This window comes from Ceratotherium simum, chromosome 17 (assembly GCF_057802395.1).
Source record: "Ceratotherium simum simum isolate JZ-2026a chromosome 17, ASM5780239v1, whole genome shotgun sequence".
NCBI lineage: Eukaryota > Metazoa > Chordata > Mammalia > Perissodactyla > Rhinocerotidae > Ceratotherium > Ceratotherium simum.
Window position 1 is genome coordinate 16,208,445 of NC_141916.1, and position 24,063 is coordinate 16,232,507.

Sequence of the window (24,063 nt, forward strand, 5' to 3'; positions counted from 1 at the left end):
CCAAGGCTCTCAGACTTGAACTCCTGTGAGCTGTTCTCATCTGTTTATAGTACCACATGGTCGGTGGGGGGCAATAGTCTTGTCTTCAAATGAATTACACAAAACAAGATTTAAATAATGTGTCTTTATTACATTAATGTTAAAAGGAAATGTTTCATATAAAACACTGGGGAAAATCACTTAAAATTTACCCTAAGGGTTAAATCTAAGTTTGGAGGTAGAACAGTCACATGGCTTCTATCAGCGATAGGACAGTTCCAAGGGGTCACTGCAGGAAGACGGGCAAGCCATAGGCTACAGGTGCAGCCCCAATAATATACTTGAGTCGGGGAGCCTGGCGGGCCTGGTTGACATAGTAGAGAAGGGGGGCTCCTGGGCCTGCTCCAAGCCAGCCCTGCAGCAGAGCCTCCGTGTAGCGGTCAATGTCACGGTCAGTCACATCCCAGAGGTTACCCAGGAACAGGGGGCTGGGAAAAGAGAAGGAAGAAATACAGAGTAAAGGCTCTAAAACAGAATACATAGGAAAACATGATTGGCTGGTGATGGGTGGGTAGAGAGAATTGAGCCAATGAGGAAGTCCCTGGGCCCATAGTTCTAAGAGAGAAGAGGGTAAAGGATTAAAGTCCCAGGCATGCCAGGGGACTAGGATGGGAGGAAGGTGGGGTACAAGAGAAGAAGGATTTAGGGTTCAGACCTGGGAAGGAACCTGGGGTGGGGACCTAGGATGGGCTTTGCCTCTCGAGACTCACCAGCCAGCCATGATATACTTGAGCACAATGCCAGCCCCCTCCAGGTTTCCATGCACAGCCAGGGCTGCACTGCTGCAGCCAAACAGGAGGGCCACTGCTCGGCAGCTCAGCCGCAGGACAGTCTGTCCATCCAGGAAGCGGGCACCAGCCCCATGCCCTGCATAGCTGAGGCAGAAGGAGGTGAGAGGAGCCTGAATGAGCAGTATCAGGCCTCTGCTATGTCTCCAGAGGCCTCCTGACTCAGCCAGGGGCTCTAAAGCCCCAAAGCAAACCATGATGATACCCTCCTCTGGGACAGCCCCTTTCCCTACCTCCCTGCCCTAAGCACTCACATATATAAGTCATGCTCTGTCAGGGCTGCCTGCACCTGTTCCGGACTCGGCACCTCCCCGACCACCCCTTTCCAGCCTGCTTCTCTGCAGGGAAAAAGCAGGAGTAAGAATAGGGGCCACGGGGCAAAGAGGGCAGAAGGAACGCTAGGGAGAGGGTGGGCTGCAACAGTTCATTCTGGAGAAAAGGACATGGTGCCTGCATGTTGTCGCCACCCTTCTCCACCCCCTTTCTTACTCTTATCCCCCCGACCTGCTAAAATGGGCTCGAAATTGCTCCTCTGTGTTTGACAAGTTATTGTGAGGGTTCAGGACGTAGAAGGTACTGCGCGGATCCACCCCTTGGCTCAGCACCGATGAGGCCCCAGCCTGAGGAAGAGACAGTGGTTATCAGGATCCTGGTCTGGCCAGAGGGCTGCAGCCCCACAAACTCTAAGCCCCTGCCATGACTGATCCATTCCTAAGACCTTTTCCTTTCTTCCCAGGTCTCTCTGCATTTTCTTTCTTCAAGTCCCACCCAATCACCAATCACCCCCATGCCCCACTCCCTGAATCCCCAACCTCTTTGATGATGGAGTAGCTGAGGAGGAATCGGAAGGAGGGCAGCCGAGTGACAGACAGTGCCCGGAGGCTGGGCATGCTCTCCCACGGTAGCTTCTGCAGGTCCTGGGCAGAAAGCACTCAGAGGTTACTGTCCCTAGCCAGGTATACGCAGGAGTCAGAAGGGGCGTGGGGGTGAATAGGTGCCCACTGCCCACCAGACACTGCCCCTCGGGCCCCAGCTCCTTACCTTGTCTAGCACTAAGACAAGGTGCCTATTGCTCGGTACTGCCTGACCCCGTAGACGCCCTATGGCCTCACTCAGGAGCTCGTGGGCTCGCTCTGGCTGGGCAGGGCACAGCCCACAGGCCAGGGCCTGCACGTCCTGAGCAGTGAGAGTACTGGCAGCACTGAGCAGGATCTGCAGGGGCACAGCGGTCAGTGAATGCCACAGCTCCAGCTCCGCTCACAGTGGCAGGTGGGAAGGAGTTAAGTCTAGCTTCTGCCCCTTCCCTGATTCTCAACTCACTTTCAGCAGAGTGGGGTCAGGATATTTCCAGCCACATCCCTGCAACAACTCCTGTAGGCGGGAGGCCTCCTGGGCAGGGCCGGGGTCCTCACTGGATGGCAGCAACAGCCCCCTCCAGCAGCCCAACACAACCTTCTCCAGCGACGTGACGAGAACCTGAATGTAGAACGGAACCTTCAGGCAGAGAGGGAGCCGAGTTTCTTTCCCACAGGCACCGACACCGAGAGGAGGAAATGGGTTTTCCTGTGTGTCTCTGTCTTACATTTCCTTCTGCCAGTCATAGAAGGGAAGAAGCTAGAAACATGTTTCATCTGCTGCGACTTGGGGGCAGTACAGATGAGATGATTTATTACCTATCACTATGTTTTGACAAATACGAACAGGTGGGCAATGACAGCAAAACTGTGAAGCTGACACTTGGGCTTAAATCCTTTTTCTTGTGTGTATCTTTAAACATCCCATTGTCATAACTCCTTCAAGTTCTGGGCTCTTGTCTCAAGTCCTTCCCAAGTGACATAATTTTTTATTTAGGCCTACACTTCCAGAAGGGACTAGAGGTGGCTCGGCACTGAGCTGGGACCCGTGAGAGAGGACATTGGCACTCCAGATCGTTCCTAGGGCAGCCTGACCCCACCCCCCCTGGGGGCACACACCTCCATCCTGTGGTCCAGTCCGAGCCGCCCTGTCCACCATTCTCGCTTGTCAGTACAGCTGCTGTTCTCTTTCTGTTCCTTCTGGATGGCATCAAACTCTTTCAGGGCCAAACTCAGAGGCAGCTTTGGGAGACGGGGCTATGAGATATCTGCTTGTCCACGTGAGCACCGTCTCTCCACCCCCCAGCCACAGAATGTGAGTGGCTTGACCAGAAGCTCACCCCAGCCCAGCTTTGCTCCCTAGCCCAGGACACCTACCTCGCTCTGGGCAGTAGGGATCTGCACAGTGACTGGGGGACTGTCTTTTTCCAGCCGGGTCAGCAGGAGGGTGTTGCCCACAGTTCCAGGCTGGAGGGTGGCCAGGGCCAACACACACACAGTCACCCCTGACACACAGGACATAGCCAGAATCATTTCAGCTGTCACAAGGAATTCCCTTCCCTGTCTTTTGCATTCAATCCCTATCCTGCACTCAAGACAACTCCAAGAAGTCTTTTGTGGTCACTGGAGTGCAAGGTGCTCTCCCTTGCCCTAACAGCTCCCTATGGACAGAGACCATGTCTTGTACTTCTTTGTGTCCCTCGCTGAAACTAACAAAGGGCCCTGCAGAGTGAGGCACTCACATCCCCTGTGAACCTGTATCATGTGAGCGTAGGAAGACCCTGGACCCCTGCACTTATCCTTAAAGAAAGACAGTTAACTTGCTGGTAACTCAAAGTTGAGGTTAAAAAAAGAAAGACTTCCAGATTTACAGTATGTCTGTTTGGTGAGAGTAACAAAATGACTAATCAATGAAAAGGTATGACGTGTCCTTCTATAAGGATCAGAAATCTACGTGAACTAACTGATGCCTTCAGCACCTTCACCCAACTCCTCAGCAGGAAGATGCATGAAAGGACAGGCGCACCAGCCGGAGGCTGCCACCATACCACTGGGGATCAGAGCCAGGCGCTCCTGGAAACTCTTCTTCTCAGGCTGGGGGAAGTGGCCAGATCCTGAAGCCCTGAAGGAAAAGAGGCGCTGGATGCGGGCCAGGGGGACGTCTTGGAGCCTCTCCTGGAAGCTCAGCCCCTGCAGCTGGTCTTTCATATCGAGCGATCCTCGGTGCTTCTGGGCCTTGCTGCAGGCAACACAAGTAGGGGTGAGTTATCCCTCCTTCAGAGTCTGGACTCTCCCTTCAGTCTGCCCCAGCACAAGCCTTGCGGATGGTGGGCACTCACCTGAGCTGCCTGTGGAGGTGGGTGAGCAGCTGGTGGCGGGAGGTGATGGAGACAGACTCGGTGACGAGGCAGGCAGTGGCAGAGGGGTCCCGGTGGCCCAGGCACAAGGCCAGGAAGCGGCAGAGGTGAGCGTAGAGCCCACTGGGAGGGCAGTGACTGACCCCACGGAAAGCGATGCTCAGTGAGTCACAGATGGAATCCAGGGTAGAGAGACCTGGAGGAAGGTCAAGACACTCGCTGCAGTGAATCCCCTATTTCCTAGCTGACAGGAACTTTACACAAAGGAGTCCCTAGCTCATTTCCCACTTGGAAAATGGCAGCTAGCATTTATGAAGGGCAATGTGCCAAGCGGGGTGCTGCACAATTTACATGCATCAACTTAATCCGTCCTCCCCAAACCCCATTTTACAATTAAGATAATAGAAGCTCAGGGGCTGGTCCCATGGCCTAGTGGTTAAGTTTGGCGCACTCTGCTTTGGCGGCCTGGGTTCAGATCCTGGGTGTGGACCTATACTACTTGTCGGTGGCCGTGCTGTGGTGGCGACCCACATACAAAATGGAGGCCGACTGGCAAACATGTTAGCTCAGAGCTAATCTTCCTTAAGCAAAAAAAACCCAAAAAAACAGAAAATAGAAGCACAGAGAGGTTAAGTGACTTGCAAACAGCTAGTGGAGAGAGTGCTGGGATTCAAACCCAGGTTCAAAGGCAACTAGAACAAGATGGGGATCCAAAGCCAGAACCAAGGACAGACTGCAAAGGCACTGGGATCAAGAGACCTAGAGGCTCAGCCCTCTCCAAATGACCAGACCTCGGTGGTCAGCATATTCACCAATGGCTGCAGGTGCCGAGGGGAGTTGGAGCCAAGGACCGAGATCCTTGTCTCTCTCCTTGCCTGGGCCCGGGATGGGCAGCTCCTCTTTGCTGGCATCCCGTCTCAACACCTCACATTCTTCTATGGCTGTATCAGGCCCTGCCGCTGGTGCCTTCCCACCTGGGGAAAGAACATGACTTTTCTGTGGAGTTCCCTCCTCCTGCCATCCCCTTTGTTCTCCCTTCTAGGATCCAGTTCCAGAGCCAGCAAAAGAACTTTCTTTCTGTACTATCTTTGGCACCAGTCATTTCTTGTGCTTTGGCCCCAGGGCAACCCCCAAAAACACATGCACCTTCTATCCCCCACCCTTGCCATCATACCTGAGGCTGAGTCTTCCCCATCAGAGCCCCTGAGGATCTCAAAGCTCATTTCCATCCAGTTGTCAGTCAGTTCCTCTTCAGGGATGGTCCTCATGATCTCGGGGCCCAGCTCCTCACAATGTCCTGATGCCACCTTCTTGGCCCTCCGGCTCCTGCCACTGAGGCCAGGGTGCCCAGGGGCACTACCTGGGACAGCCACCGCATCAGTCTTCGAGCTCGGGCCCTTCCTAGCCCGGCCCCGGCCCCGGCCCCGGCCCCGGGAAGCAGTGCTCCGTCTCTGGGGCCCCTCTGCAAGCCATGCCTCAAGTGAGACAGGATCTTCCAAGTCACTGTCATCACTGAAGTTCACCTGGGATGGGTGGGAAGGGAAGAAGGGCCAGGGGGTCTTCAGTGACAAGACATTGTCTGCCAGCAGGTGGCGCTGTGGGGGCACCATCACAGAGGCCTTTGGGGAAGATTTAAGAATTAACCTCCCATGTACACCCACCACACTCAATCAGGGGCAGCAACTCTTGGGTGTGGAAGGAGGGAACAGAAGATGAGGAGGAAGGATAAAGGAAAGGAATGGTAGAGTTAAGGAAAGTGCCTTCTGTCTGAAACAAAGGTAGACTTGGAACTAGGCCTTGCCGTGTGTAGGGATCCTGCAGATAACCAGAGAGCTGAAGGTCCCATCAGCCCCTGCAAGCTATTCCATAGAGACCCCTGCTCTGCAGAGCTCCTCTCCAGGACCACCCCCACCCGACAGCTATTCCATAGAGACCCCTGCTCTGCAGAGCTCCTCTCCAGGACCACCCCCACCCGACAGCTATTCCATAGAGACCCCTGCTCTGCAGAGCTCCTCTCCAGGACCACCCCCACCCGACACCAACACCACCTAGCCACAGTCCCACCTCACCTTGAGGCGTGTCTGGATCCTCTGTTGTACCCTGGGGGCCTTGGGAACCTCAGGCTTGCTCTGTGTAGGGCAGACTTCCTCAAACACGGTGAAAGGGACACGAGGGCCAGCCTGCCTGACCCGGCCCGGGGGCTTAGGTGTACAGGGTGGTCCTCCACCTTCCAGACCTTTCAGAGAGGTATTATGGAGGGGTGGGGTCGCAGAGACCACCTGCTGGCGCCCTCGTCCAGAATGCTTTTGGTGCCGAGGCTTAGGGGGCTCTGAGCCTGGGGGATTCTTTACCAGTGGTGGTTGCCAGCCCCAGGAGCTTGCAAAGAGCTGGGTAGTGCAGCAGCTGAGGCCAGCCACCTTTGCAAGGGCCTGAATCCAGAGTAGGCTGGCTCGCCAGGGCTCCAGGTGGGGTATCTGTGCTGCCACAAACTTCAGCCCTGACTCCAGGACCTTCCCCAGACTCTTGTTTGATGGCTGGCTCAGCCCCTCCAGTGCCAGCTGTGTGTATGCCTGAGCCAAGATCTCATCCAAGAGGCTTGGGACAGGGGAGGGGGGTGCTTTGTGATTCAGGGAAGCTTGCAGAGCTTGGGTGAGGCGCTCAGTGGCTGCGGGGCAACCCTTTAGCACTACCTGCAGCAGATCCAGACCCTGGGCCCGATGGCCCAAGGCCAGCCTCACCCCTGCTGTGACCAACACCCAGCGCAGACAGACTGTGGAGAGGACAGGGCTGGCACAGAGCAAGCAGTCACAGGTGGGCGAATGGGTCAGGAAGCTGGGGCTGGGCTGGGGCTTCATTTTCAGGATTGGCGAGGAGTTAGTAGAAGGTGCTATGGGGCCAGGCTCCTTGGCCACAGTGGCCACCAGCTCCAGGGCAGGGCCTCTTAGGAAGGGCTCCTCCTCTGGGAGGTCCGGAGGACAGGGGACTCGGGCCTGTTGCCTCCCCTTTTGTGGGAGGACCTTCTTCACAGAGTCTGGGTGCTGGGCTAGTCCACCAAATTCTGCGGAGAGAGCGGAACAAGAATTACAAAACTGGGAGAAATGAATAACTCCAAAGAGAAATGGTAGTTATAATACTAATGCCAGCTACCCAGAATTTTTCATTTTTTTAATAATAATTTATTTCGAAACTTTTTTCCCTCATCTGGCAACACAGATCAGGTTAAAAACAAGCTTGTAAATCTTTTAAAACCTGAGTGAGATTAAAAATTTTTGGTATATATACTGGATCAATGCCATTTGTAAGTTCTATTGTTTCATGAACTCTAAGAAAGGACAGTAGATTACCAGATTTATAGTGGAATAAAATTTTTCTAGCACTTAGAATTGATAGGTACCAGATTCAAAAAATCAGAGTAACCCAATGTGTATATATATATATGTATTATATAGGTATATATATAATCTATGTATGTATTTATTATAAAACCATATATAGTGTAGTGATTAATAATGCACAAATCAGTAAAAATTATACATATTTTAAAATAAAATGTTTTTACTGTGGAATATATTTAAACCATCTTAAAATTCAGAAGTGTAAATGTTTATTGTAGAATAAAAAGCATGCTTGGCATTAAAAAAAAAATACTGGGAGAAATGATACCAAGAGCTTCCTGAGCTACCCCCAGGGCCCACCTCCTAATATATGTGTTATTTACTTACTAATTACTCATATACATTACTGTATGAACATACTAAATATTAGTATGGCTTATTATTTTTTTGATAAAATCCCTAATGTTTTTTTCCCATCCAACAATGAATCAGTACAGCCCATGAAGCCCCCATAGCTGCAGCTCAGAAGGCTGCATGGAGCCAACCCTGATGGCCTAGCAGTTCAAGTTTGGTGCAGAACCACACCACTCTTCTGTCAGTAGCCATGCTCTGGTGGCAGCTCACATAAAAGAACTAGAAGGACTTACAACTAGAATATACAACTACGTACTGGGGCTTTCAGCAGAAAAAAAAAAAGAGAGAGGAAGGTTGGCAACAGATGTTAGCTCAGAGCAAATCTTTCCCAGCAACAAAAAGAAGGCTGCATGGCTCAGGGTAGCGGGCCAGCATCAGAGGCCCAAGTCTTAATCCTGGCTCCTGCCCCTGACTGCCCCATGATCCTGGCCCAAAACACTGAATTTCTCAACTTTCTCATTTTACAAATGTAAACATCTATGTTCCCACCTGACTTTCCAGGGTTTTGTGTGGGTGAAATGAAATACTAGAGGAAAGAGTGGTTGATAAGAAAAAATGTACCATAAATACAATATTTTATTATTAGCTGAAGCCCTCCTGAGGACACGACATTTGTGCCACCCAGTACAGTAGCCACCAGTCACGTGTCGCTATTGAGCATGTGAAACGTGACGAGTGACTAAGGAACTGAATTTTAAATTTTATTTAAATTAAATTTAAATGTAAACAGCCCAAATGTGTTAGCACTGAAAACTGGAATGAGGTAGGGTTGGTCCTGGACAGGCTACCTGAAGGAGGGACACCGATGGCCTGACTGAAGAAAAGGGAGCTTTGCCCCGTGACCAGAAGTAAGTCTCTGATTAGGAGGAAACCAAACCTTTGACATACAAAGATGTGTTGTGGTGTGTGTGTCACTCTCTCCGCCGCCCATGGGCGTGGGGGCGCGGCTGCTCACCTGTGCAAGACTCCAGCAAGAAGAGTACCTGCTGCAGGTCCGACTGACAGAGGTCAGCGTCACTGCGTGCCAGCTCCAGCTCCCCCTTCAGCACCAGGAACAGGGCACACCTTACCAGGAGAAGGGACGACAACCAATTAGTGAAATCCTTTGTCTTCCTAGAGAGTCCTTCCTTTTGCCCCTTGCCCAGACAGAGCCGTCACAGTCTTTCCCAGCCTCCAAAAGGCCTTTATTTCCTGAAGCTGACTTCAGGGGTCCCTGGGGAACTGTCTATGCTTTCCTCTGGACCCAACTCAAACAGGACTTCCCAAACTGCATTCCTCAAAAATAGGATCCTGTGGGCAAAGAGATATAGGGAAATGCTATACAATAGATCTCCCTTTTGGAGATTTATGCATATTAGCATACGGGAGGACATGAGAAGTCCTATAGGAAATAAAACATCTAACCTCGATTGACTCAGCATTTCCCATTTCTTTAGCCATGGAATGCTTTCTTCCACCAACCCCGCCAAACATAACAAGTTCATCAGTGGAACAGTTTGGGAACCCACGGTCAAGGGCGCAGGCACTCAGGTTCTGGAATGGGCATCCTCTTGGGCCCTGTACTCACTGGCACGGTATCTGTAGCTTTGTCGTAAGTTTCAGGGCCTCCAAGCAAAAGGCCTTGGCTTCGCTCACACAGCCCAGGAGGCCCAGGCGGGAGACCAGCTTCGCTGAGCAGCTCAGCACCTCTGTAAGAACCTGCCATTTTTGTACCAGATTTTCACCTGTAGCAAAAGAGAGAGAGGCGAGACCATCATCATTCAGTCATGGCCTGGATCCTCTGGGGACAAAACTGCCAGCCCACAATCTAGCCTGTTCATTCCCACAGGGCCTTGCTTTCCTCCTCAGACTCACCATAGTCTAGAAACGGCATCTGCACTGCTGCTTTCTGAGTGGAGAGCACGTCGCTGCCCATGAGCAGGATAATGCTTCGGAGGAGCTTATGGGAGTCGATGAGTGCTATCTCAGGTGTCTGCCAGCCTGTGCAGGTGAGAGGGGGCGACAAAAAGGGAGACGATGTGGCCAGAACTTCCACCACCATTAACTACTAAGATAGCAAATGCAAAGCACACTGCCACTCTTCTCATTCTGTATCTAAGGCAGACAGAGCTAATCAATCACAGAACTCTTTCCCCTGAGACCACATGGGGTCTCAGAATCCTTGTCAGTGTAGTATTCCAGGCATCACTAAGCAATCAGAGTCAGCAGGTGAAGTGAAACTCATTTGCTCTCCCAGGCCTACTCTGTGTAGCTTCTAGGTAGGCTGGTCCATGCAGCTGGAGAGCAGAGGGAACAAGGGCTGAGAAGAGCTGATAGCAGACAAACCACACACATCGACCAAGGAGGGCCAAGCACCCTATTCTTTTACCTTGGGCACAGAGCTGCTCCCACAGGGAGGTGGAGAGGCTGTCTGATGGGAGGCTAAGGTAGACTGCTACCAGCTGCAGGGACTGGACACGCAACAAGTACCAAGCCTTGGATGATCTCTGGAGGGCGGGGTCCCGAAGCACAGACAGCAACAGAGAGGCGCCCTCAGTCACCTGGGAGAGGGAGGGGGCCGGAGGAGAGCAGTGATGAAGTCAGATTGGATGCTTGAGATGCCCCTGGAGATCATCTGGCCCAATCCCTGCTTTTAAGAATGATACAGCTGTAGAGAAAACTAGAGCCTGAGAGGGAACAAGACTCGGCCAAGTCACACGGCTAGTTTGTGAGAAACCTCAGGTCTTTGGCCCCCACTGGATTTCCAGTCTAGGGCTCCTGTGTCATCCCAGTTTCTAGTCACAGGATAGACCTTCCCCCTTGCCCCTGAGGAAACTGGAAAAGGACAGTATCTCTAAGATAGGAGCACTGGTGAATGAGTCATTGGAGAGGCAGGGCCAGGAATATTCTTCCTAGCTCCAGGCAAGTTGGAGCTAGGAAGTTGTCTCAGAAGCCAGACAAATATCTAGAAAATCCTAAAATCCTTCCAATACCCATGACCTTCAGGGACTAAGAAGGTGAGAAATACCTTCTGCTGAGCACAGCAGAGTTGACTTTGCAGTAGGTCTCGGGTCAGGGAAAGGAGCTGGTACGCATCAGTGGTGTGATCCAGAAGCTTCAGACTTGATTCTGCCTCTTCCAGGTGTAACTAAGGAAGCAATCAGGGGGTGCGTGAGCATGCTGGTGAGAAGCAGCCAGACTCTTCAAATTAAAACACTTGCAAGCACGGGCCAACCCCATGGCTTAGCGGTTAAGTGCGCGCGCTCCGCTGCTGGCGGCCCAGGTTCGGATCCTGGGAACGCACCTACGCACCGCCTCTCCGGCCATGCTGACGCCGCGTCCCACATACAGCAACTATGAGGCTGTGCAACTATGATATACAACTATCTACTGGGGCTTTGGGGGAAAAAATAAATTAATTAAAAAAAAAGAAACACTTGCAAGCAAAATGCTGAATATGTCCAATTAAATACTAAATTATTTTAAACAGTATAATCTATACAGGAGTTCTTCACTCACTCACTAAAATGTTCACTTGGTACCTCTCAGTTAACCACTATGCTAGAAAGACAAAGCTGAATAAGGAGTAAGCAGGACCTTCCATCCAATAGCTTACAATGCAGTGGGGGCATGGGCACACCTATGTCATCATGACACAATGCCATGAATGCTCTGGGGACCCAGGGAAAGGGGCTGATGCTGCCCTTGAAGAAGAGGATGTATAAAATGCTCTGTGAAGTGGAAGACCATTGAGCTAAGCCTTGAAAAGAAAGTACAGGTTTGCTGAATTAAATAAAAGGGGGAAGGAGAGGACACATTTAGGGTGGAGGGACTAACACAACCAAAGACAGGCACGTACAAGGGATATAAAGGACCTGGTACAGACTGGCACAAGGGTCACGGTAGGGAGCAGCAAGAAAAAGTGTGGACCAGAATACAGAAAGCGTACAATGCAAAGTAAAGGGTCTGGACAGCATCCTGCAGGTGATGGAGAGCCGATGAAATCCTTTAAGCAGGAAAGAGATAAGATCAGATCTGTGCCTAAAAACATCACGCTAGTAGTAGTTAGAAGATGAGGTAGAAAAAGGAGAAACTGGAGGCAAGTAGAGCAGCTAGGAGACACTGTAATAGTCCTAAGCGAGCGAAAAGCATCAATTAGGGCACCAGAAATGGTTGGGAAATACTGGATTAATGGGGTATTCCTGATGCAGAATCTGTAAAACTTCATCAACAGTTGGTTTTGCAGTGAGGAGGAGAAAGATGCCTCTTCTTCCCACAGCTGCCTCCCAACCACTCCCCACTTTCCAATCCTCCAGCCGAATGTGGCAGTAGAAGGCAGAGAAACTGCCCCTTCAGTATCCTGTCTTCTCAGAGAAAAGATGGGTCACAAAAGCCAGGTCCCCCCTGCAGTCCCCAGGCTGGGCTGGGCACTCACCTGGGCATAGCTGGGACAGCCGAGGGTCAGGAGGAGCTGAGTGATGTGGCAGGAGGAGCCAGCTGCTTTCGCATGGTCCTCCAGTCTCTGGGAGACAATCCGTACAAGCAGGAGGACCTCCAGAGCCTGCAGAGGCTGGTGGGCCAGGAGCAGCAAGTTTACCCAGTGCCTGCTCGAGCCTCCACTTCTACACTCTGCTCCCCAGCCCTCGGGACCTTGGTCTGACCTCAGAGCCTGGATGGAATGCGGCTACCCGGACAGAGCAGCCATCCAGGGACCTTGAGAGGACAGCAGTGAGGGAGCCTGCGAACCATCCTACCCCTCTGTTTTAAAGCCAAGATACCAGTCATCATCAACAGCCAGGATTTACTGAGGGCCTACTATGGCCCAGGCACTATGCCAAGAGGTTCACATGCATCGACTCCCTTCATCTTCACAGCAGCTCTCATCCCAGCGTTACAGATGAGGAAACTAAGACAGACATAGCTTAAGTTGCCTGTTTAAGCTCACATAACATGTCTGTGGTAGAGCCAAGACTCACATCTAGGGCCGGGGCAGCTTCCGGGTCCTCGTGCTAGAAATGCAGCCCAATGGCCCACAGTAACAAAGATCCCCTATGTGCAACATTCTTTTTTGGAGGATCCTAATGTGAGGTCCAGGGAAGAGCTTCAGAGGCTGTGAGACCTCCTGACATTGCATGTAAAAATGTAAAATTGTGTCCATATGCATTTATGTATTTTTCTGAGTATACAGGTCTAAAATTATCTAATAATTAATAATACTTTTGGCTAAGATTTGAGTATTCTGTTTATGCCCAACATCTTCCCACATCATCTCACTGAATGCTGACAGCGCTGAGGGAGCAGTGTTACTCCCCTCATCTTAGAGATAAGGAAGCTCGAGCTTAGAAGGCTGAGTGAGTTGCCTAAGACCATGTTCTACTAAGATGGAGCCTGGATTTAAACTCAGGGAGACTGGTCACAGAGCCCACAGCAAGTTACGTGGCTTCTCAGCAGATACACAGGCCAAAGAGGGTGAAGGAGCTGGGTTTCGGGTCTGCGACAACGCCCTGCCCCATTACCTTTGCCACCAGCTGATAGAGGGCTGCTAGGATCTGCAGTGAGGCTGCTGTCTGCTGGAGACACCGCACAGCGGGGGCCTGCCTCCTTGTAAGGACCTCCTTCCACAGGGCCAGAGCTTGGTCCAGGCATTTGGACTGAGCTATAAGTCAGAAGAAACAGACCAGCCATTCTCTCAGCGTGGGCCATTGGGGGAGAATGCACCCTTCTCCATAACACCCTCTGCCCTTTGTGCCTACCTCCCACCCTACAGGGCCAGCCTCTCCCACACCTGGGGTCCCCGTTCTGCTCTTAGGAAGCCACAGAAGAGACTATCCCACCACACTACGTTCACGGCCCTCACCAGCATCTGCAGCCAGATTGAAGGCAATGTTACTGTATAGGAAGCGATCTTCCTGGAGTTTATCTTCGTAGTTCAGGTCATTGACTTCAAACTCCTCCAGGTTACTAGGGGCCTGGGCTCTCCGATCCCGCTCAATACCCTGGATGGGGAGATCAGGGTCAAAAACAGGGCGGGTACCAGCTCACTGGAGGCCTGGGAAAACAACCCCTGTCCCCAGTTCTGCTCTGCCCCACAGCAGCCACACTCACTTCCCGCATTTTGGCCTCCAGGGTGCAGATGTAGAGCCACAGCAGGGCCTGTGCTTTATCATCCAGAAGCTGATCCTCAGCCTGGGCCTCGGGCCTCACAGACTCCAGAAGCTGCAGGGCTTCCCGGATAGCATCCAGGGCAGAGCTGTGGGGAGAGGAGGCACTCAAGCGGGGCCTTCCGCAGGACAGCGGGCCTCACCCTTTGAATGAGCTCCCAGGGCCACAAACTGAAGTGGGTACTCAGGGACGTGGAAAGGGAAACAGGCTCTGAAAAGGGTGAGAGGACCTGGGACAAGAAGCAAGTGTGGCCTCCCCAGCTATTCCTCCTCACCAGTCGGTCTGCTGGGCAAAGTCGTGGTAGCAGAGCACCTGAGCCAGTTCCACCAGGTGGGTGGCTCGAGCCCAGGCCCCGGCCGGTGTCTCCTCGGGGCTCAGCTCCAGCAGGTCACAGATGACGTTGAACCGTTCCTGCCCCGTGTTGGCCCGCACTGCCTTGTAGGCCTGCAGCTCCTCCCTGAGCAGGAGGGCCAGGGTCTCCGGGTCCCAGCCGCTCAGGCTGTCTCGCAGAGTCCTGAGAAAGGGCAGGCTCAGCACCTGGGGAGCCTGTGAACACAGAGCCTCTGCCCCAGGCCAAGGAGTCCCAGCCTTGGCTGGCTGAGAGCGCAGTTAAGTTTCCAGTTGTGAAAGCAAGAACACTGCCTGTCGCCACTGTTCCCCCAGTACCCGGCACAGTGGCTTGCAGATAGTAGGCACTCAATGAGTAACGATGGATGGAAGAACCAGTGCCTTTTTCGGACACAAGGATGAACATGATCGTGAGTACAAAAAGCCAGCCCTAGCCATGGGGCAAACATGGTTGCCTCCCTCCTCACCAACTCACCGCAGCTGTAGCTCCTTGTCGCCAGCTTTGGCTGCATCCCTCTTGACCCGGACCCAGAAGGTGACTGGCTCAGCCATGTGTTCGGGGCCACAGGGCTGCAGGGCTGCCAGCCACAGAGTCACCATCTTGCAGCCCTGGGCCTGTTTACCCAGTTTCTTCAAACTCTCTACATGCAGCCGGAAGCACCTGTGCAACTGACCAGAGAAAGGGAACAGACCAAACTGGAGCGGGGGACCAGTGAGTCTGTCCAGTGGAGAAGAGTGCGTGTATATATGCATGCGTACGTACACTACCTACATACACCACCCCGTAGGGGTGGGAGGTGGCCCTCCTGCCACACCCCGCCCCCAGGCAGAAGACAGCTAAGAACAACCTGAGGCTTCACTTCATCCCACCCACGTATTCATCATCCACACCCCTGAAACCTCGCTCCTCCTCCTGTCATCCTCTCCGCAAATCACCGCCTTCTCCTGAGTCAGAAATACGAGACCATCCTTGACTCTCCCTTCTCCCTCCCTCACAGCCAGTCACCTACCAGGTTAATCCTTGACTTCTTGCACTCCCCACCCCCCTACTTCTTTCCATCCATTGGGAAGTTGCTTCAGTTCAGATACCCACCCTTTCCTGCCTAGGCTACTAGAGCGGCCTGGTGCCCGGTGTTGTCCTCACACCCGGTTCATTTGCCACAGTGATGCCAGAGAAACCCAGGATGCCAATCTGATCTCGTGACTCCACTTAAATCCTTTAGAGGCTCCTCAACCTCACTCAAGATGAAACACAAGTCCCTCTAGGACCCATCCTGCCTGCCAAGCCATCATTTCATTTTGTGGGTAAGACAGCAGTTCTCACTCTGGTTGCCCAAAGGACCACCAGGGAAGCTTTTTAAATACCCAGACGCCCACGCTCTAGCGCCAGATTCTGACGCACTGAGTTTGGGGCAAGCATTAGAATTTGTTTTTAAGTTCACTCAGACGATTCTAATATACAGCCAGGCTGAGAACCACGGGCTCGGACAAGGCTAAATATAAAAAGTGAGTCAGTAGAAAAAAAAATTAAGTAAATAACAGTACAGGTGTGGTCTGGGAAACACTGCCCCAGGCACTGGTGCCAACACGCAGCTCCCAACACCCTCCTAACACTCCGAGGCAGGGTCCTGGCCAGACCCTTTCATGCTCCTCAAGCCCCCTCCTCCCCACAACATAACCTTCCTTCTTGCCCTCATACCTTCTCAGGAGGCACCTCGGGATAGGTGCCCGGCTTCGCCAAGCCCAGGTGCTGACAGAGGGGCTCGGAGATGGCACAGGCCTCAGCATAGAGCTTGTGACTGTAGAAGCTGTAGGCCAAGTTGCTGGTGTAAGAGGCTGCAGGGGAGAGAAAGGACAGGTGACCACAGGAATGGTGCCCCCTCTCCTACTGAAGAGGCAGTAGAGACAGGCTCAACCGTGGTGAGCTCAGCAGCTTTCAAATCAGAAAGGAACCTCTGTCACTGGGGAATGAGAGAGGGGCAGCTCTCCCTGTCTTGCTCTGAGTCGCCCTGCCCTCCATTCCAGTGAGGCAGCCACACCGGCCAGCCCTCTGCGCTTGTTTTACAAGAGCTGCGTCCTCATCCCCACACAGGGCCCATCTCTCTCACATGCCCATCTCTGTCTTCATCTCGCTCCAAAGGCCAGCATTTCAGGGGAAACACTCGGGCTTATCTCTTACCTCCCTCTCCTTCCCCCATTCCACTGAAGCCACAGTAGCCTCCTTACTATTCCTTGAACACACCAGACCCACTCCTGCCTCAGGACCTTAGCACTGGCTGTTTCCTCTGACACGGAAGTCTCTTCCAGGTATCTCCACGGCCAACTCCCTCACCCCCTCCAGGTTCCGCTCATCACCTTCTCAGTGAGGCCCACCCTGACCACCCTATTTTAAATGGGAACTTGCCCCCCTCACACACCCTGAACTTCTACTTCCCTTTCTTATCCCGCTCTATTTTTCCTTTCTCCCATACTTCTTACCACTTTCTAACATGTTCATAATTCAATTACTCTGTTGTTTATTATCTTTCTCCCCAATCAGAACACAGCTCCCTGAGGGCAGGGATCTTTGTTTTGTTTACTGACATATCCAAGCACTCAGAATAGTGCTTAGCACAGAGCAGTACTCAATAAATGTGTTGAATGAATAAAATTTCCCCAAATTCTAGTTTATGCAGCTTCTTGGCTATCAACGTAGGAAGGTGGGAGAAAATAAAGTCAGTCTTCAATACTCTGTGGGAAGAATTTTCAAACTAATAATTTTTGTTGTCATCATTGGTGCTTCAGCGGTAGAGTTCTTGCCTGCCACTAATAATTTTTGTTGACTCCTGATAGTTTCATCTCTATGGCTAGGTTCAATCACTGAAAATATGAATATGAAAAGTTCTCCAGAACCTTCCAAAAAATTCTAATGCTTGCCCCAAACTTAGGTTTATATGATTTAAACTAAAGGGCCATGGGGGCCGGCCTAGTAGCATAGTGGTTAAGTTCGCACGCTCCACTTCGGTAGCCCTGGGTTTGTGGGTTAGGATCCCGGGCACAGACCTACACACCGCTCACCAAGTCATGCTGTGGCGGCATACCACATACAAAATAGAGGAAGATTGGCACGGATGTTCGCTCAGGGCCAATCTTCCTCAAGCTAAAAAAAAAAGAGGAAGATTGGCAACAGATGTTAGCTCAGGGACAATCTTCCTCACCAAAAAAAACATCAAAACAAAACAAAAAGAACTAAAGGGCCATGCTTTTTGTAAAATGAGGGGGAAATTTATTATGAAATACAAAAATAGGTAAAACTAACCTACCCTGTTAGTGTTAAGATAGTGTTGCTATTGGGGGATGGTGAGCACAAGAAGAAGGCACAAACATGGTTTTCTGGTCTAAGTCATGGGTCTAAGTCATGCTGTGTTACTTGACCTAGATGTTGGTTACAAAGTATGTTCACTTTGTAAAAACCCATCAAACTGTACATATACAATCTTAGTACTTTTCTGTATGTATATTTCAAAAAAGGGTGGGAGAAGTATAAATGCATGTTGGTTTATATATACACATAGTGTATCTCCAGAAGGATATGTAAGAAATTGGTCCTATTAGTTGCCTCTGCAGAGGGGACTTTGGGTGACCAGGATTAGGAGTGGGAGAGGGACTTTTCACTGTATGCTCTTTTGTGTAATCTGAATTTTGAACCCTGTGAATGTTTTACCTAGTTTAAAAAAATTGAAGTTACAAATGTTCTTTGAAATTTAAATATATAGAAAGTCATAAAGTGGCACATCAGGTACAACTGTTTTCATGAAACAAATACAAAATCAGATTTCGAAGTCAATGAGAAAAAATTCACATCTGCTATTATAAGTTAGCCCCATCACTTCTCTACAGATGTTAAATACAGAGTAACAGACACTTATAAACATCTCTTTCACTGCCTCCTTAAACCATAAGGAGCCCCCATCGTGGTCAGAACCAGTCAGCAAGTGCTATTTGCCTGCCTAAGGACTGATGAGTCTCCCAAGAACCCTGTATCTGGGTCAGGGCACTAACCAGTCATCCCCAGGTAGTCGGTCAGCTCTCGGCCTGACAGGCCCTGTAAGGCCTCCAGCATCCAGACAACAGTAGATTTGCAACTTTCCACTAGCTGGGCCAGGTCGGCCACATCAGCCTCCTGAAGGGACAAGAAGGGCTTGAGGGTGAGAGGAGTCACGATAGGTCCAAGGTGACTCCACCCCACCCCACGCCCAAAGCCAAGCAACCCCAGACCCCAGGATGCGTCCATGTTCCTTGATTCCCAGATGGTACCTGACAGCCTTGGGCAAAGTCATAAACCACCACAGTGTAGAGGTGAAGCCCCTGAAAGTGCATCTGAACCAAAGACTGCTGCTGCTTGGAGGAGTCCCCGCAGACCTGAGGAAGGAAGGGGGGTTTGGTTTGAGGGACAGACATAAAGCGGGAGCCCCAAGCCGAAGACTGGCCCAGAGTCCTGGAGAGCTGACGTAGCCCAGGGAGTAGGAAGGACATCAGAAGGGGCCACTGCCTCTCAGGATAGACTGGGCTGCCTGCTGGCCAGCCAGGCATAGTCCAGAGAGCAGCATACCAAGAAGGGAGCCAGGCTTCCAGATCTTGCCAAAGACCCTAGGCTGATGGTGAGTCCACAGAACCACATTCCCACCTCACCTTTAGGTCCTTAACTTACACCACCTTGCAGCTGCCGGATGAGAGAGCAGTACCCTCCAAGAAAAGCAAAGAGGCCCAGAACAGCATCAAGTCCATAATGCCTCTTGATGCCTCGCTCCAGGCCTGAGAGGAAGAACTGGCAGCTGTCACACAATGCCCGCAGCGGGGGTGATGGTGCCTCCACACTGCTGTTCAGGACAGCTGATGCCTTGATCAGAAGCTTGGCCACTGCCTGGGGTCCTCCTTCTCCGACCTGCAGCAGCTCAACTCCCAGCTGGCACAGCTGGAGGCTGGGGGCCAGACTGGTATTCCTTAGGTAACCATGGGCCTTCTCCACTGCCTTGGTGGCCTTGGCATGGTGGCGGCTCCAGCAGAGGCGACGACAGTGTTCCAGGGTGAGCTCCAAGAGACAGAGAGCCCTCTGGGGAGAAAGAGGACCAGGAGAGCCCCCTCCCTCACCCACCAAGGCTCTGATCACATGCCTGGAGAGCATGTCATCCAGGAAGTCAGCATCTGCTTCACTCAGACTATGCCCACTGGCATCAAATAGCTGATGGGCAGCTACCACTCGACAGGCTGTTGGAGAAGCAAAGTGGGGAACTTCACACGGGGTACTTTCATCCTCCAAGAGTACTAGAAAGCTCAAGGCCTTCAGACGCGCTGAGAATGCTGCTCGCCGCTCCACCAGCGCTTCTGCCCCCTTCCAAAGCAGAGAAAAACTGCCCTGAGCCACAGCCTCGTAGTCCTGGGGAGCAGCTTGGCGAGAGCACTGCACCAAGCAGGCGTGGAGGGGCTGAGCGAGATGCAGTGTGGCCTCTGGGATTCCCTGTGCAGCAATGTTCCGCAGAAAGATGAAGAGAATTCGTTCCAGGTAGAGGGGTGGGCGCTGGGGGGTGGACTCCAAGTAGCCATCACAAGCCAGCTCTGCCAGCTCCAGCAGGCTCCCCAGGTGCTCGGGGCAAGCTAGCCTGCCAGTCAGCTGCTGGTTGCAAGCCCTCAGGATGGCATCACAAGCTTGTCTCCTCTCCGCATCAGACTGGCAGCTGGGAGAACCAGCTGGAACCTTGGACAGGAACTCCTAGGAGGAGAGGAAGATGCGAATGGGGCTATCAAAAGAGAGAAAGAAGTAGGGAAAGGAACTAGAAAGAGAGTTGCTCAGGAGAGGATCTCCTACTAATCTATCTCTTCAAATAAGGAAAAAAACAAAACAGCTCAGCTTGAAAAGCCAGGTATCTGGATCTAGACAGCATCCTCACCTTCAAGTCAGGCAGCAGCTCTTTGGCCTCCTTCGGGCTGCTTAGCAGAGCTCCAAAGTTGACTCCTTTGAAGCTTCTCATGGCGCCAGAGGGCTAGGAGAAAGGATACGGATCAGAGAAGGCGGAGAAGATTCGTAAGGGAGCTAATGGAGGACGGGAGAAGGGCTTGAAGGCCGCGGAATAATAGGGCAAAGAATCCCATCAGAAATCCTATCGGAAGAAAGCCTATATCGGGAGGCTGGGCTCGGTTATAAACCGACGCTTTCGCTTTCCCCTCCAGCCGGCCGATCCCCGGCGTCACTACCCATCCCACCACACCAACGCCCCACAGCGGACGCCTCCACCGAACTCCCCGGCGCCCACCAGGATGTCCCGAGGTCTCCCGACCCTCCCTCGCAGAGCCGCCACCGCCTCTCCCTCAAGTCAGCGCTGGGGACCCCATTCACCTCGGCGCGTACACACGCTCATGAGTCCCTCTGGGCCTTGCCGCCCCAGAAGTCGCCCTCCTCCCCAGGTCCAGGACTTACCCGCCGGGTTGAATACGCCTCAAGGATCCAAGATGTAACCTTCGTCTTCCGCGCCAGCCCCTCCTTTCAAATATCCCCAGTGACCAATCAGCGAGAGCTGCGTATCGCCGGCGGGCCGCGCGGTGCGATGGGAGTTGTAGTTTACCGGCCGCGCTGCGTCGTCACGTGACGCCGGCCGGCTGGGCCCTGCTGCTCCGGGCGTTAAAGCCTCTTGGGGGCGCGGGTTTCACCACTTTTTCCAGTCACGGCCGAGTTCCTTAGCAACCCGTCGCTGAGTCGCTATCGGGAAGGCCAGCCCCTCTCTCCTCCCTTTTATCTTCAGGGCTCAGAAAGTGTTGAAATTTCAAGAGAAGAGAAACAGGCTAGACAACAAAAAGAACTTACTTGGAAACTCACGCGGTGTGGTTTACTAGGAAAAAAGGGCGTAGCCTTTCACGGAATTCTTTAAAGATATGGTTTTCTGGGGGCACTGACATGAGTACGGTGGAGACTTCCAGCCTTGCTTCTGCCATCAATTGGATTGCATGAGGAAGACAGAGGACCTAGCGCTCCTTAATGGGGGAGGGGGGTGGAGTGTGGGGGTTGGGGGGTTTGAGGGACAGGAAGAACTAGGAAAACTCGTTCACTGGGATATTTCACAGTCTGTAATGGCTTATGTTTGGTAAGTCTACTCCTTCCCCAAACATACAGACTCAGTTGGCTCTGCTTCTCTTTCCTTCCTCCACCAAAGAATTCAGTTCAAAACTCTGGTCTTCCAGTTTGCTTTTTCCTGATAAACTCTACTGGATAACTCATCCTTCTCTGTCATCGTCTTTCTTCATCATCATCAACCTCCATTTTTTTTTTTTTTTTTTTTTTTTTTGGTGAGGAAGATCAGCCCTGAGCTAACATCCACGCCAATCCTCCTCTTTTTGCCTAGGAAGACCAGGCCTGGGCTAACATCCGTGCCCATCTTCCTCTATTTTATATGGGAGGCCCCACAGCGTGGCTTGACAAGTGGTGCGTCGGTGTGCGCCTGGGATCCGAACCTGCAAACCAGGGGGCACTGAAGTGGAGCGTGGGCACTTAACCACTGCGCCACCGGGCGGGACCCCATCATCAGCCTCTTTTAGGAGCTGAGAATCTAGAAGGGAGACTATTGAAAAAAAATCAAGAACAATGACATCTCCAAAGGATCTCGGCGTTGGTAATATTAATGCAGGTACTAAATGTGCATTATAGACGTTACACACGTATCTCTTATAGGGTAAGGGACCCAGCAGAGAGGAAGTGTTCATAAATCATCAACGAATACATCGGTTCTCTCAGTACTCATTTTCTCTTGCTTACACTTTAGCAATCAGTACTCATTTACACGTAGTGTAGCAAGTGTTCTGGGACTTTTTTCCTACGTATTTCTTTTCTTTTTTTTTTTTTTTTTTTAAAGATTTTATTTATTCAGTTTTTTCCCCCCAAAGCCCCAGTAGATAGTTGTATGTCATAGGTTCACATCCTTCTAGTTGCTGTACGTGGGACTCGGCCTCGCGTTGGACAGAGAAGTGGTGCCTCGCGGCGCACCCGGAATCCGAACCCGGGTCGCCAGCATCAGAGCGCGCGCACTTAACCGCTAAGCCACAGAGCCGGCCCTTCCTACGTATTTCTGTGTTTCCTGTTTCCTATGTGTCTATTTCCTCTGTATTTCTATATTTCCTATGTTTCTACTTCTTACAAGAAGTAGAAAGTTCATTAAGTACCAGAGATCAATAAATGCTGACCAATAGGAACCTGAGTTGCATAATTCAATCCCTCACCTGAATCCTAAGCTTATAAAGAGACAGCACTGGATGGTGGGAAGAGCTTTGAACCTGAGTCTGGACAGAGGAGCCGGGTTCTAGTCCCAACTCAATTTATTATTAATCTGTGGATTGCAGATAGTAACATTAAGCCTCACTACTCACGGGTTCTGCCAGCCTCAAATAGAATAGCCTTGAATCGCTTTCCAAAGGCCCTAACAATGCTTTCTAGCTGTTAAAAAGCACGTTTTATATGTACTGACATATAAAGATGTCAGAGATACATGAATGATTGTTATAGTCTTCCTGTAGATTTTAATTGTTTTAAAGAGAGAAAAACAAGATACACTAAGTAAAAAAAAAAAAAAAAGTTGCAGAACAGCATGAATGGTATGATTCAATTTTTATTAAAAAACACAAAAACTAATATTAAATCTGTGAAATAGACTTCAAACATTTAACAGTGGTATGAAGAGCAGGATTAAGGGAGCCTGTCATTTTTTACATTTTATATTTCTGTATGTATATATATGTATTTATATTGGTAATATATTTATATACCAATATAAATATATGTATTTTAATATATAAACATATTTACATTCAAATATTTATATTAACTATGTATTTCTGTATTTGCATTTGCATATTTTACAATGAGCCCATATAACTTTATTGTAAAAAAATACTTCAAGCAAATGTGAAGTCTTTTTATAATATTAGATCTGATCCCAAGCATGACAAACTTTTGTTTGTTTTATAATTCTATTCTGTGGTTCTGTGGGGAAGTGGTGGCAAAAAAATAATAAAAGGGACAGGGAGAACCACAGGATTGGGGTGAGGGGAAGAGTGCGGGGCAATGGAACCTAGACCAGCCAAAGGGCCGTGGCCACTAGCTGGGAACAGGCCCCTCCCCTCCCTGAGCAGGGACTGAATTTCCAGGAAGAGATCATCCTCCAAGGCTCAGAACCCGCTACTGTCCTCGGGCCCCAATCCTCCTGCCTTCCTGTCCATTAGCTCCTGGTTCCTTGGGATGTTTCGGCTCTCAGGATCACTTAAAAGTTCCAAATCAAATAATCATGTGTCCAGCTGGATAGAAAGTCAGAAAATCAGGAGCCTCTTAGTGCAAGATGGTGGTGTGTATCGAGTCTGACACCAAGCTGACCTTCCCACTTGACGAAGAGGAAATGAGTTCAAGTGGAACCTAGTGACACCCTACTCAGCTGCTCACATACGCCAAAGAAGAAGGCCTCTCAGAGAGCTTGATCCTTCTGTCTGGGCCAGGACCAAGGAAAAACACTGCTGGGAATTACCCAACCACTGGGATGTGTTGGAAAGTTCTACACCACATTACAGCCCCATCTGCTCATTCTCACACCCAAATCCAGATAGGCTCAGCTGGATTGAAAAAGTTAAAAAATAAAATCTAAAAGCAAACACGTAGTGCTTACACTGTGGGCCAAATACTGTTCTAAGCACTTAAATACAGAAATGTGTTTAATCCTCACAACAGCCCTGTGGGGTAGGAACTATACTGCCATCCCCGTTTTACGTGTGAGGA

The 24,063-nt window shown here is 51.0% G+C and overlaps 1 protein-coding gene across 4 annotated transcripts; it reads right to left on the reverse strand.

The window, feature by feature from the left end:
• Positions 1–109: 109 nt before the first annotated feature.
• Positions 110–20,810, reverse strand: ESPL1 (extra spindle pole bodies like 1, separase). Of its 4 annotated transcripts, none has more exons than XM_087442319.1 (31): positions 20,731–20,810; positions 20,204–20,296; positions 18,967–20,025; positions 18,573–18,677; positions 18,318–18,438; positions 15,976–16,112; positions 14,752–14,945; positions 14,203–14,442; positions 13,872–14,016; positions 13,624–13,762; positions 13,283–13,422; positions 12,202–12,336; positions 10,795–10,914; positions 10,156–10,327; positions 9,642–9,767; positions 9,355–9,511; positions 8,743–8,852; positions 6,108–7,096; positions 5,213–5,561; positions 4,851–5,012; positions 4,021–4,234; positions 3,730–3,920; positions 3,059–3,186; positions 2,801–2,881; positions 2,148–2,303; positions 1,869–2,039; positions 1,640–1,744; positions 1,332–1,447; positions 1,082–1,165; positions 750–914; positions 110–467 (listed from the first exon to the last, which is right to left on the reverse strand). In XM_087442319.1, exons 2-31 carry the CDS (start codon positions 20,282–20,284, stop codon positions 266–268), a joined length of 6,294 nt encoding a protein of 2,097 aa, XP_087298445.1. In that variant the 5' UTR covers positions 20,285–20,296; positions 20,731–20,810; the 3' UTR covers positions 110–265. The 4 variants fall into 4 exon arrangements, with proteins under 4 accessions (XP_087298445.1, XP_087298443.1, XP_087298444.1 ...); XM_087442317.1 differs by having other exon boundaries at positions 2,801–2,923; XM_087442318.1 differs by lacking the exon at positions 20,731–20,810 and adding an exon at positions 20,650–20,723 and having other exon boundaries at positions 2,801–2,923.
• Between the last annotated feature and the right edge of the window lie 3,253 nt (positions 20,811–24,063).

What these genes read in the sequence shown, in the direction of transcription:
- ESPL1 (XM_087442317.1), bottom strand. Translation starts at nt 20,284, where the DNA reads ATGAGAAGCTTCAAAGGAGTCAACTTTGGAGCTCTGCTAAGCAGCCCG. An exon ending in TCTATCAGCTGGTGGCAAAG is followed by an intron (nt 12,337 to 13,282) that starts GTAATGGGGCAG and finishes CTGGCCCACCAG; the next exon opens with CCTCTGCAGGCTCTGGAGGT. An exon ending in TCTGCTGTGCTCAGCAGAAG is followed by an intron (nt 10,328 to 10,794) that starts GTATTTCTCACC and finishes TCCCTCTCCCAG; the next exon opens with GTGACTGAGGGCGCCTCTCT.